General features: G+C 44.3%; 1 protein-coding gene across 1 annotated transcript in view; it reads left to right on the top strand.

Annotated features, from left to right (window-relative positions):
• The first annotated feature begins 405 nt into the window (after window positions 1-405).
• The window catches only part of PARP16 (poly (ADP-ribose) polymerase family, member 16), a 43,025-nt gene continuing 29,764 nt past the window's right edge, over window positions 406-13,666 (top strand). The window contains exon 1 of the mRNA XM_006886655.1: window positions 406-579. Within this exon, the coding sequence (XP_006886717.1) occupies window positions 406-579 (174 nt within the window). The remainder of the gene's footprint in view (window positions 580-13,666) is intronic.

Here is a 13,666-nt window from a genome sequence, read left to right on the forward strand (position 1 = left end):
GGCGCTCTGCCGGGGGTCCTCTCCCGGGCAACCTCCACCCAGGACCCTGCACCGGGCACGTGTCTCTACGTTTCTGCGGCCGTTGTCATCTCATCCCATGTCATAGCCCCTCCATTATGCTCTGGCCCACCCCCCTGACCTGACCGGCAGTCCAGCCCCGAGCCTCTGCTCCACCGGCCTGTCTCCTCTGGCAGCGAGCGCGGGGACCCAGAGCCCGGCGGAACACACTCGTCAGCACGTTCTCACCGCTGTCATCGCTTTCTCCTGTCTAGTGCACCCATTCCCCAGGCCTGGGAACCCCGGCCCCTCCGGTCTCTTGTCCCAGGGTCCGAACCTGCATTGACCACAAACTCAGTCGCCGCCCTAGACCAGTGTGTTTCCTCCAGCAGCGCGCCCCAGCCCGGAATGCAGCCCACCAGCTGGGCGACAGCCAGGGAAGTGGCCGATCGGGACGTGCTGGCCGCGGACCTCCGGTGTAGCCTCTTCGCCTCGGCCTTGCAGAGCTACAGGCGCGACTCGGTGCTGCGGCCCTTCCCCGCGTCCTATGCCCGCCACGACTGCAAGGACTTTGAGGCCCTGGTGAGTGTCCCCCTCCCCATCCCCCTCCAAGCCCCGCGCTGCCCCCCCCCCCGTTTCCCTGGCCACGTGGCCAGTGGAACTACAGGTAGAGACATGTCTACCAGTGTTAGTAAACAATGCCAGTCAGTAGACTTTTCCATTGTCCTTCTAGTTTTGGAGAAGCTTTCCGGAAGCAGAGAACATTCCTGATCCCCTGATGTGGATACCCCCAATGCACTTGGCGGCTGCTTCCTCTTACTAATAATGGCAAGTGGTTACCAAGAGTTTCTCAGTGAAGACTTTAGTAGTTGTACAGCCCTTCACAAAATTTTCTAGCATGGTCATTACTCGAGTTTTGATCTGATTCTGCTCTTCTGCTAAAAGGAATCCACCAATCCATACTGCAGTTAATCTGGAACCTTGGGGGCATAGTGTTTAAGGAATTGGGATTCTAACGCAAAGGTCAAGAGGTTGGAACCCACCAGTTGGTCCATGGGGGAAAAAGATGAGGCAGACTGCTTCAGGATTTAGAAATTGGAAGCCCTTATGGGTGGTTTTACTTTGTGCTACAGAGTTGGAATCCATTCAGTGGTTTGGTTTGGTTTGTGAGTGATTAGACACCTAAAAACTTTACCAAAACAATGTGGACCTTAATCTTCTGGTGAAGTTCTGTACAGGCAGTGCTTCTATAAATCATAATGTGGAGTGCACATATGGCCAATTATTTCTCTGATGAATCACAAGATACTTCATTTCTTGCAGAGTTCACCTTAGGATCAACATTCCAGGTATCAGTTATTTTTGTAAAGTGAATGAAATTATCTAGAAAAATAGTTTGTTCAGTCAAAACAGTTCCATTATCATTAGTAACAATGAATTGGGCAAAACTTGGTCCTCAAAGAAAAACTCCAGGTCCACCTGACTTCATCGGTGAAGTCCAGCTGAACCAAATAAAAAACTAAACCGCCGCCATTAGGTCATGATTAACTCTGTAGGGCAGAGTTGAAGCCAGAGTATTCTTTAGAAGCAAGGATGGTGAGTCTTTGTTTTGCATATTTTGAGCATATTATCAAGAGAGTACAGTTTCTGAAAAGGGACAGTATGCTTGGAAAGGGTCATCAAAAGAGAGGAAGACCTTTGATGAGATCATTTGACAGACTGCAAGGATGGGCGGAAGCAGTTGCCAGGATGGTGTAGGATTAGGGTAGTGTTTTGTGTTGGTGTAAATAGGGGTTGCTATAAGTCAGATGTGACTTAATGGTATCTAACAACAACAAGAGTACTGAAGTGCGATGATGTCAGTTTGGAGACTAAGGTGCGCCTGATCCAGGCTATAGTCTTTGCAATTACATGCTATGCATCAGAGAGTTGGACAGTGAATAGGGATGATAGAAAGAGAATTGATGCCTTTGAGTTGTGGTGCTGGAGAAGAGTGTTGAATATACCATGAATTGCTAGGAGAACAAACAGGTTTGTCCTGGAGAGGGTGAAGCCAGAATGTTCCCTGGAGTCAAGGATTCTGAAGCTTCTTCTGACATACTTTGGGCATGTTGCAAGGGGGGACTGGTCCTTGGAGAGGGACATGATGTTTGGGAGAGTGGAGGGATGGCTCAGGAGAGGAAGACCCTCAATGAGATGGATCGATTCTGTGAGTGGAGCGGTAGGAATGAATATGTTTGAGATGGCGAGGTTGGCACAGCATAGAACGGCATTTAGGGCTCATAGGTCGCTATGAGTCGCAAATGACTTGATGGCACATAACAACAATTTTTGACCGAACAGATGTGCTCCATTGGATTTTCTGTGCTATCCATCATTATGTTATTGTTATGTTGAAGTTGATTCACAGCTGAGCCTCCAGTGGGTTTTCAGAGGCAGTAAATCTCACAGGAGGAGTTTGCACATCTTTCTCCCAGGGAGCAGCTGGTGGATTTGAACCACATGCTTTTGGGTTGACAGCATAACTCTTTTCTACTATGCCATCAGAGCTCCCTATAGTGACTGTAACAATGGTCTTATATATATCCAAAGTGATGAGGATGGCATAGGACAGCACAAGATCATAGGGTCACTATGGACTGTAGTCGACAGCACCTAACAACAACAACAACAACATTATGGAAGCAATGTGCCCATTATTTCTCCCAAAGAATGATGAGAGGATTTGAAACACTCAACATTTCTGTTAGTAGGTGAGCTCTTTAACCACTGAGGAATATATAATTTAAGTTTTATGCAAATGCTTCCAGAGAACTGAAAAAGAGGTTAGCTTCACCTTGATTCTAAATCTCTAAGAGCTATACAAGTTAAAAAAAAATAGGTCATGTCACTCATTAACGTAAATGTGAACATCTGTCACAAAAATATTAGGATTCAGACTCTAGCAAGTCATGCTGGATTCATACTAGGAAAGCAAGACACTTTAATGTTTGTTGTTATGTGCCGTTGAGTCACTTGTGATTCATAAAGACCCTAAGCCCTGCTCTATCCTATGCCAATCTTAATGTCTCTGACACACCTAGCCCTATTACCCCAATCACTCAACCAATCCATCTCATCGAGGGTCTTCTCTCCTATGCTGTCCTTCTACCCTCCCAAGCACAATGTCCCTCTCCAAGGATCGGCCCCTCTTTGCAACATGTCCAAAGTATGTCAGACGAAGTTTCAGAATCCTTGTCTCCAAGGAGCAGCCTGGTTTCACCCTCTCCAAGACAAATTTGTTTGTTCTCTTAGAAGTCCATGGTCTATTCAATACTCTTCTCCAGCACCACAGCTCAAAGGCATCAATTCTCCTTTTATCATTCGTAGTCATTGTCCAGCTCTCTGATGCGTAGCAAGTAACTGTAAAGACCATGGCCTGTATCAGGTCACCTTAGTCTCCAGACTGACATCATTGTTCTTCACTACTTTAGAGAGGTCTCTAACTGCAGACTTTGCCTTTGTAATCCATCTCTTAATTCTTGGCTACTGGTGCCAAGAGTGTTGATTATGGAGCAAAGCAAACTAAAGCTGTGAACAATTTTTATCACTTCACCATCCATCATGATGCTGCCAATTGGCCCAATGGTGAGAATCTTTGTTTTCTTGATATTGAGCCTCAATCCATACTGAAGTTAATATTTTTTTCTATAATTATATTTTATTAATTTTCATAAACATTTACAGAGATTTTGGGTTTCCATTCATTCATTGTTGCACTATTCTCTCTACCCTCCTCCCAGTTTGTTCTTGTCCAAATGCCACAGTGCTTGTCAAAGCCAGTTCTGATTAATCTTCTTTGTCAGTGTGTCCTTTGCCATTCCCTATCACTCCTCCCTGAGAGAGACTTCACCCTGAGTCATAAGGAAAAGGGGATGGCGTATTCTCTTAGCTACTTCCTGCTGAAAAGGGATGCTGTGGGTTTCAGGGTGAAGATCTTCTCTCACTACTCTAAAGGGCCCCTTTGGCAGTAGGAAACACATAGACTATTATGGAGATTGATTTTGGAATTTAGATGCACTCTTATTGATTGTGATTGGCCGTACATGTTCATATCCTTGAAGATGTATCATGGGGGTGTTGCAACCTAGAAGACACAAATTTGACTAACAAGTTATAAGTACATGAGTCAAAAATTATGGAAAAGTAAAAGAAAAGATTCTTTCATTGTTTTACAAACCCTCCCCCAGGTCCCCTCCACCATGTAGCCCTCGCTCTAGACTCCTGTGATGACAGAAATACCTAGTTATATATCTCTTTTAAACAGTTTTCTCCCTCCTCTGTTTCAGTGCAGTATACATTATTGAACCCATCTTACTCAGTCTCTCCCCAACCCCAAGGACAGTCCCTTTCTACAACAGTGGCATCATGTAATATTTGTCCTTTTGTGACTGGGATATTTCACTCAGCATAATGTTCTCCAGAGTCAACCATTTTGAATAATATTGCATGAGTTCCTTGTTTTTTAATGCAGCATAGTATTCCATTGTGCGAATATACCACAGCTTCTCTAGCCATTCATTTGTTGATGGGCACTTAGGTTGTTTCCAACTCCTTGCTATTGTGAACAAAGCTGCAATAAACATGGGTGTGCATATATCTGCTTGGATGTCAGCTATGGTCTCTTCAGGGTATATTCCCAGTAGTGGAATTGCTGGGTCAAATGGTATCTCTATTTGCAACTTTTTGAGAAAGTGCCATACTGCTTTCCACAGGGGTTGCACCATTTTACACTCCCACCAACAGTGAATCAGGGTTCCAGTTTCTCCACAACCTCGCCAGCATTTGTTGCTTGCTATTCTGTTAAATTTTGCTATTTTGACTGGGGTGAAATGATATCTCATAGTTGTTTTATGAAGTTAATATTCTGAATCACGTAACAGATTAAAGGAGATGTCAACAGCATCTCTGAGGAAACCTGGCCAGTGCCAGAAGCCTGTCACTCCTAGGAGATTGAAAGATCCCAGTCTGAATTCACTTCAGGTCAGCCTGGATGGATGTAGGTCTTACACCAAAGGCCAGGGGCTTTTTGGATACAAAGAAGAGGAAGATATTGGAGGTCTAACAATTTCAGCTCAGATACTAAGTCTTTTCCTTCAGCTCACTCAACAGGTTTTATTTATTTTTTTAATATGGTTGTGTGTGTGTGTGTGCACCATCAAGTCAGATATGACTGGTACAGGAGGAGATTGTCCCTCCTTCTCCAGCAGAGAGCATCTGGTGGATTTGAACTGTGTGCCTCTGGGATTGCAGTGTAGCTGCATGCCACTAGGCCACCAGAGCTCCCTATAGGTTTTCTTATAGAGCTGCTGCTGTACATGCAAAAATGACTAAATTTGGTACGTTTTACCAAGTGTACTCAAAAGCCATAGCAACAATAAATATAGACTCAGGCCCTACCACAGAGCTGGAGCAACATGCACATCCAGAACATTCTTACCACTCAGTTCTGTTGGCAAAGGCCTTATTGGGTCCTTTTAGGCCAGATGTTGAGGATTCAGAGTTGGAGACCCAAGAAGCCTCTAGGGAAGGAGTGACAGTGTGCACAGCTGTGTGGTGAGGTCAGCCCAGTACAACCTGGGACCCCAGAGGACCTTGACAGTGGGAGAGGTCAGGAGGCTTTTGGGGATGAGAGGAGAGCAAGACAGAAGTAGTAGCTTGTACAGAGAGCCAGGAGATAATGGCGTCACTAAAGATGAATCTGTGCTTCTGTGGGGCTGTCCCTAAGAATTTGGAAGAGATGAGACCAACAGGAAGAGCAGGGCTGGAATGTGCTGGGATGTGGAAATCTTATCCTTCAGAAGAGGAAGACGTTCTGAGAGACCTCCCAAGGATGGCAGAGTGGGAGAGGGACTTGGGATAGTGGAGGAAAGATTCTTGGGGGCCAAGTCATAAACTCATCAGAGAAAGTGCCTCAGGTACTGTTTATTAATTTTCACAGAAAAACGTGTTGCTATATAGACCACGGTGCTCAGTGTGTTCTCTTCCTGCTGGAAAGTGTTCTTGGCTAACTGCACCTGTTTCGGAGGGTTGGTTGGTAGATGACTCTGGGAGAAATGCAAAGGGAACTGTAGAATAGTTTTGATTTGCTCATGCTTTTCAAAAAATTAAGCTTGTCTATGAAATGTTTGAATATATTTATTTTTTTTGTTTAAAATATTATTGCTTTGTATATAATCATTCCTGAACATCCCAGGATTAATGGCCAATAGAACAAACAGATATGTCTTAGAGAGGGTGCAGCAGGAGTGTTCTTTGGAGGCAAGAATGATTAGGCTTCGCTTCACATAATTTGGACATGTTGATAGGAGGTGCTTTTCCTTGGATGTCTGGAAGGGTGGAGGGTCGGCGAAGGAGAGGAAGACCCTCAACCAGGTGGATTGACACGGTGACTGCTGCAATGGGCTCTTGTGTGTCAGGAAGTGTGAGAATGGTGCAGTACAGGACAGGGTTCAGATCATTTGTTCTTAGGGTCACTATGAGTTATACTCAACTTGTCGGCACCTAACAGCAACAATACATTGTGTTGAATATATTGTTGTTATAAAAATTAAAATGATGCCAATGAGTTGAAAGGCCCGGAGAGAGCTCAGTTCACCCTACTCCTCCACAGAGGTCTCAGTTGTTCTCAGTTTGGGGAATACCCTTTTCCCCATACCTCTTTGGAAAACATTGGTGGTTCTGGTAGCCCCAAATAGCCACCCTGTCTAACCTGTTGTCAGCAGCTATTGAGTTGGTCCCTAACTCGTGACAAACCACTGTGCACAAGGGAATGAAACCCCTGTGACTGTGGTCTATAGGATTTTCTGAATTAGCTTGCTAGGCGGTTCTTCTTAGTCTGGAAGCTCCACTGAAAACAGCTCAGCGTCACAGCAACATGCATCCCCTCTACTTACAGACAGCTGGTGGCTGCACATGACATGCATTGACCAGTAATTGAACCTGAGTCTCCCACAGGAAGGTGAAGATTCTGCCTCTTCTACTACCTCCTCTCTAGGGGAAGAGCTGAGCTCATTGTTCCAGTTCCAGATAGGATATCCTTTTGCTCAGGGGTGACTGGAGAAACATGGACACCCAGAATGTTCTTTCCCTCCAGTTCTGTTGACATGGGCCTTATCAGGTACTATAATTTTGGCTCTCTGTGAGTGTGGCTTTAGTCAGCAGTTTCCCAAGAGAAGGCCGCTCACCAGGATCCCTGGGACATGAACATGTAAACACACGGTAGGTTTTCTAAGTTACCAAAGCAAAACTGATAATTTGGCCCCTAGACCTATATCTGACTCAAAGGCTAACTTTTAAATAAAAAGAAATCGGTCTGGACTTGACCTGTGACAGGAAGAGAGGAAGCAGTTAAAAAGCCCCTAGTTTCTACTTGTTTAGCTAAAAGCACTTAGAAGTAATGTTTAAACAGTTTGCTTCCTTCAGCCATTTTCAATTCATCATCTTCACAATGTGCTTTCAAAATCATAACTCTGACTTGAAATAATTTTTTATTTGTTGCTTTCCTGAGAAATAAAGCTTTAGTTCTGGCTTGATCCTACCACAGTTGCTCAAATTCCAAAGGTGGCTTGTTTTGAGAACATTTCTATGCAGCATGATCTCTGATTTGACACTGGCCTGGGAGGTGTTTACCCAAAGTCTAAGGAATGAAAGGCAGGATATCTACAGCATTCTTTTTCTTTTAAAGAAAGGAGTATGCTGTTGTTGCTGTTTACTGTAGAGGCAGAACCGATCCATAGCTGTCCGCTTTCAGAGGCAGTTAGTTGCTCCGGAGGAGATTGCCCATTCTTCTCTGTGGAGCAGCTGGTGGCCTCAAAAAGCATGCCTTCTGGATTACAACACATCTTCTTGCCACTAGGCCACCAGAGCTCCCTAAAGATAGAAGTATACCAGTCAATATTTATTGCATTCTTGGGATGTCCTGTAGTTCTTGGCCATTGACCTTTACACTTCCAAGTTGCGCTGTTCCACATGGTTCATGCAGCTGAGTCACTTGATATGGATTCTTGCCAATGCTGTCAACAGCTGTAAAGTTTTTCTTTTCCTTCCCAGGAAAGAATGTATGCTGACAGTTCCAGGTGGTATCAGTGGGACTCAGCTGCAGTCTGAAAGGTTCAAGTTGACCCAAAGATGCCTCAGAAAAAAAGGCCTGGTGATTTCCTGCTGAAAAATCAGCCACTGAACACTCCGTGGAGTATGGTTCTACCCTGACACTCAAGGGGTCACCATGAGTCAGAATTGGTTTAGTGGCAACTGTTTGTGTTTTATTCTTCTCTTTCCCCCCCTCTATTGTTTTTTAATTGTTGTGGGTTTTATTCTTTTTAAGAAATATTCTGTTTTTATTGAAAGTTTACATAGCACATTGATTGGTTCCCATTTAACAGTTTTGGTTGATCAGGATTTTTGGTTTCTCATCTTCCATCAGTTTGTCAGCTCTTTTCTGGTGGGTCTTTCTCATCACTCTAGTTCCTCTATACTTAGAGTGTGGCCATTGGGCTGGCAATACTTTATTCCCAGGAGGCATATTCCACAACACAACTTATTGCTATCAAGTCTAAACTGACTCTTAGCTGATCCTTAAGTGGATTTTCAGGCTGTAACTCACACAAGAGGAGGCTGTCCCTCTCTCTCCTGTGGAGCAGCACCTGCCTTTAGGTTGGCAGTGCAATTCCTTACCCACTAGGTTACCAGGGCTTCCTAGAAAGCTTATTAGAAATGCAAAGTTTTAAGGGAGAGAATGGTTGTACCACTCAGTGTCACAGATGGTATATGTAGTGGTACATGTAGAAACTGTTGAATTTGGTAGGTTTTGCTGTGCATACTTTAAAGTATACACAGCAGCAACAACAACAACACCCTAGACTGGAATCAGGTTCTTAATAAGATCCCTGGTGATTTCTAGACGCAGTGTTGTCTGAGACACTCTGCTTTTAGCCTACCGTATTCTCATCTACCACCCAGGGGACTGAACTGCTCTAATTGACTCTCCTCGTTCTCGAGGAATGAGGATCAGTCCTATTTTCTCTATTCTCTCTGGTCTCTGGCTTACACTGTCTCAACAAGTTGACTACCCTCCATTCCTACCCAATCTACTTGACCTTCACTTGATTCTAACAAGTCAAATTGCTTCATTGTGTTTCCAAAGCTCTAAGTCTTCGCAGAAATAGACTGCCACCTCTTTTTCTGCTGAACAGCTAGCTGGTGGGTTTGAACTGCTGACCTTTTGGTTAGCAGATGAGTGTTTAACCCTTGTCGCACCAGGGCTCACGCCCACCCAGTGTCTAGGTTAAAACATGGACTAACCCTCTCTGTCATGACACTAGTGTGTGCCTGCCTTTTGGGTGCTGCCTCCTTTGTCCCAGTAAAACTTCCGTCTTACTCTCTTCTCCCCTTTCCCTTCCTAACCAGCAGTTAGGGATATTCCCTCTGGATTCCTTTATGGTTTTGTTGTGTTTTTGCATTTTTTTTTATTTGCTATAAATAACACTGTGCTAAACATCTTTGCATAGTAGTGATTGTTTATATCTCTGGTTATATGTTTGAGATAAATTCTGAGAAGGGAAAAATAGCTGACTGTTTAAAAACTTTTCCTTTTTTTTTTTTTTAGTTTGGTATATGACCTTTATTGAGCTTATCCAACAGAGTGGAAATAATGTCTGTACAAAACCAAATGTTTGTCACTATAACTTCTGCATCACAATTAAAATCCAAACAATTTTTTAAAAACAGTTAATCAAAACCCACTGCTTCAGAATCAACAGCTTCTTTGAAGCCACAGTAATAATTACATATGGTTAAGACTTGAATGCAGAAATTTAGTTGGTTGTTAAGCTAATTAAACTTCCAGCTTGCTCAAATAGAATTACACAAAGGCAAAATGGTGTTTTTCACAGAGATACTGTCCACTGGAATCACCAACACTGGACAGACTGTCTTGGATCACATAAGAATCCCTGGGAAGCTTTAATAAAATACTGAAGCCTGGCCTCCACCCTCCAGAGATTCTGACTTAATTGATCTGGAGCAAGAGCACTGAGATTTTCTTTGTTTGTGGAGAATATGTGCTGGTGGCCTGTCACCCTCTTCCTCCAAGGCTCTAGGATCTTTAAAGCTCCCAGGTAATGAGCAGCCAGTGTTGAGAGCCCCAGTTCTACAGGGTGCTCCTTTTGTGAAGAGTTCTTTTGTGAAGTAGGGGACCACCCTCAAATCGGTTTTAGTAAAATTTTTGAACCTTGTTGTTTGCCATTGAGTTGGAACTGACTCAAAGCTGACTGTCCAGCAGGTTTCAGAGGTAAATCTCACAGGAGATTGCTTATCTTTCTATTTCAGAGCAGCTGGTGGATTTGAACCACGTGTCTTTGCTCCTGCAGCTCAGCTTCTTACCTCTAGGCCACCAGAAATCCTTTTCAAACCTTTGGTTTGTGCAAAGCAATGTAGACTGTGTTGTCCATTCTTCAGTCTTCATCACTCTCAAAGCCCACCTCTCCATGTCTGTGTCACCAGCCCAGCTGACTGAGATGGTCCCTGAGGCTGGTGACCTTGGCCATACCCCGTTTCATTTCCTTAGCATCTCTACCCACATCTGGGTAGTCACTGTGACCTCTGTGGTCTTCCTGCACGAGTATTCCTTCAGAGGTTTGCTCTGTTTCCTGTCTCCACACTGGGACATCATTGCCTAATATTTAAATGTCACCTGTGTAACAGATCCGTGGGCCCTAACCCTGGACGATTGTGATATAGGCAGGTGCAGTGTCCTCTGGACTAACATAGCCTCCTGACTGAGCGAGGAGGTTAGATTGTTTCCTTTCAGCCCTATTGGGCTTCTCTTGTTCCTCCTGGCTCCCTGCCCTTGATGACCCCTCATCCCTTTTCTTGAGAGACTTCCTTTCTCAAACCCTCAGCCCCTTCTCCAGCTGTTTCCTTCCTGATTTCCCCATAACTGAAGTTGCAAACGTGTGGCCTTCCTGCTGACAGGTTTCTTGTGTCCTCTAGTTTATTAGAAATTGGAAATACTAAAAAACAAAGCTACTTTTTTAAAAAAAGAGAATAATTTCATAGTGCAACAATGAATGAATGAAAACCAAAAATCTCTGTAAAGGTTCATTAAAATTAATAAAATTTAATAATAAGAAAAAGAGAATAATTTCAATGTTATTTTTGGATGCGTTTCTTCTCCTGCCTTTAAGGAATCAAGTGCTTACCTGGGGGTGGGTGAAGGTCATGGGGCAGCACTTGCAGGTCTAAATCTGGGTGGAGGTGTTCTGCCCTTCCCGGCTTCACAAAGAACGGTTCCTCACTGCCTTGCTGTGAATGGCAGAACCCACACAATAGTTCAGTTTCACGTGGAGCTTCGGGAAGCTCATAGGCATTTCTGACTTGTAGTTGTGTACCATAGAGCCAGAACTGACCCACAGCTGACCCTCTGGCAGGTTTTCAGAGGCAGTTAATCACACGGGAGGAAATTGTCCTTCCTCCCACAGAGCGGCTGGTGGCCTCAGACTGCGTGCCTTCAGGATCGCAGCGTAGCTTCTTGCCATTAGGCCATCAGAGCTCTCTGTTTCGGACTGCTCTTGATAAAACAGAAAGAATCCGTCTCTGTAGACTGCCTGGACATTGTTCTTTGAGTTGGAGACTTGGTCCTTGTTCAGACCAGGGGTCTGATTACCTGTTACTCATTTCCATCACCTCCTTGGACCTAGGGAGCTCTGGTGACTTAGTGGTGAGGAATTACACTGCCAACACAAAGGGACACAGTTCAAATCTACCAGCTGCCCTGCAGGAGAAAGATGGATAATCGCCTGAGCGATTGAAAGCCTGCTGGAGGGTCAGCTATGAGTTGGTTCCAACTCTATAGTAAATAACAACCACCTGGTCCTGAGGGCATTTGAGGCAGGGAGCCACACTTTGGGACAGATGTAATTCTTTTTCTCTTCTGTGTTCTTTCCCACTGGGAGTGCTCTCTGCTGTGCCTCCCAAATCTCCCTCCCTCCCTCCCAGTTTCACATCCAGCCTACCTGCTTCCTCTGTTTTCAACCGTCAGCTCATAGACATGTCTCTTTTGCTCCAGAACACTTATTCTCTTGGGCCAGCTGTTGATAAATACCTTTCTTTCATTCTCATGAACTCTGATATTGATAAATTACCTCTCATGGTGGCTTTGTCTTCCTATCAGGTCATAGGTTCCTGGCACAGTGGTTGGTTGATGGATGAACTTCGCAGTAATCATTAATTCCCCGCCCTTAGAGTGCTGAAGAGAAATGATGTCAGTCTGGAGACTAAGGTGCACCTGAACCAGGCTGTGGTCTTTGCAGTTATGCATCAGAGAGCCTGGTGGTGACTAAGGCTGATAGAAGAAGAATCAAAACCGTTGAGTTGTGGTGCTGAAGAAAAACATTGAACATATAATGGACTGTCAAGAGAACAAGCAAATCTGTCTTGGAGAAGGTGAAACCAGTTTCTCATTGTAGATAAGGATTTTGAAGCTCCATTTCACACACTTTGTGTATGTTGCCAGGAGGGGCCACAGCATGGAGAAGGAAAGGAGGAGAGGAAGACCCTTAACCAGGTAAATTGGTACAGTGACTGCAGCAATGGGCTTGAGTATGTCAGAGATGACGAGGATGACACAGGATAGGAGAGGGTTCAGCTCTGTTCTTCACAGGGTCACTGTTAGTTGTATTAGACTCGCTAGCACCTAACAACAACAACACTACCAGAACTCCATCTTTAGGGCTAAAATATTCAATCCACCACTAAATTTCTTCATTAATTAGGGAGGAGAGCATCTCTGCTCAGTGATTGGGTTCTGAAGTCAGGCCACCTGATGTCACTTCCCCGGCTGTAGGAGCAGTATGAGCCTAGCTCAGGTGCTTGAGTCTGAGCCTCAGATTCTTCCTCTATAAAGTTGGTTGTTATGGGATAAAGTGAGATGTTGCAAACATAGCATTTAGTAGATGTTATTTTCATTGTTCTGAACTCCATTCCAGGTCCCAGACTGGCACTGAAGCTTCAGAAAAAGGAAGATTTTAGTCCTCAGGGAATACTTCAACCCAATCACATGGAGGGTTGTAGAACTCAGAGGTCATGGGTAGGTGATTTCTTTTAGAAGTATCCATGTGAAATTAGTTCTGTTGTTGTTGTGTGCTGTTGAGTCAGAACCATCTATAGCTAACCCTCTGTGGGTTTTCACAGAGGGTAAATTGTCCATCCTCCTGCGGAGAGACTGGTGAATTTGAACTTTTAGAGTGCATGCCTTTTAGATTGCAGGGCAGCTTCTTACCCCTAGGCCACCAGACCGCCCCAGTTCCTATGAGGCAGAGGTAATAGACGACTCAAATGTCCATTTTTCCCAATCTGCTGTACTACACATTACCTCTAACCTTCATTCCTCCTCCTTTCCTTGCACTCTCTTCCATCTCTGAGTTACATAATTTGCTGTGAAGTCTCACAGGACTTAGAAGCAGTCAAGGAAATGGTTCATGTGGCTGTGGAGGTCAGCAAGGCCTAAATATGTGGGTGGGTTGGGTGTTACATGGGAGGCCTCTTCTTCTTTTTTTTTTTTTTTAATGGTAAGAAAAATTTCTATTTAGAATTAGCCCACTGGACTCAGTTTAGATGATCCCAATTTTGT

This window comes from Elephantulus edwardii, unplaced genomic scaffold, assembly GCF_000299155.1.
Source record: "Elephantulus edwardii isolate Elephantulus edwardi_28Jun2011 unplaced genomic scaffold, EleEdw1.0 scaffold00050, whole genome shotgun sequence".
Taxonomy (NCBI): Eukaryota; Metazoa; Chordata; class Mammalia; order Macroscelidea; family Macroscelididae; genus Elephantulus; species Elephantulus edwardii.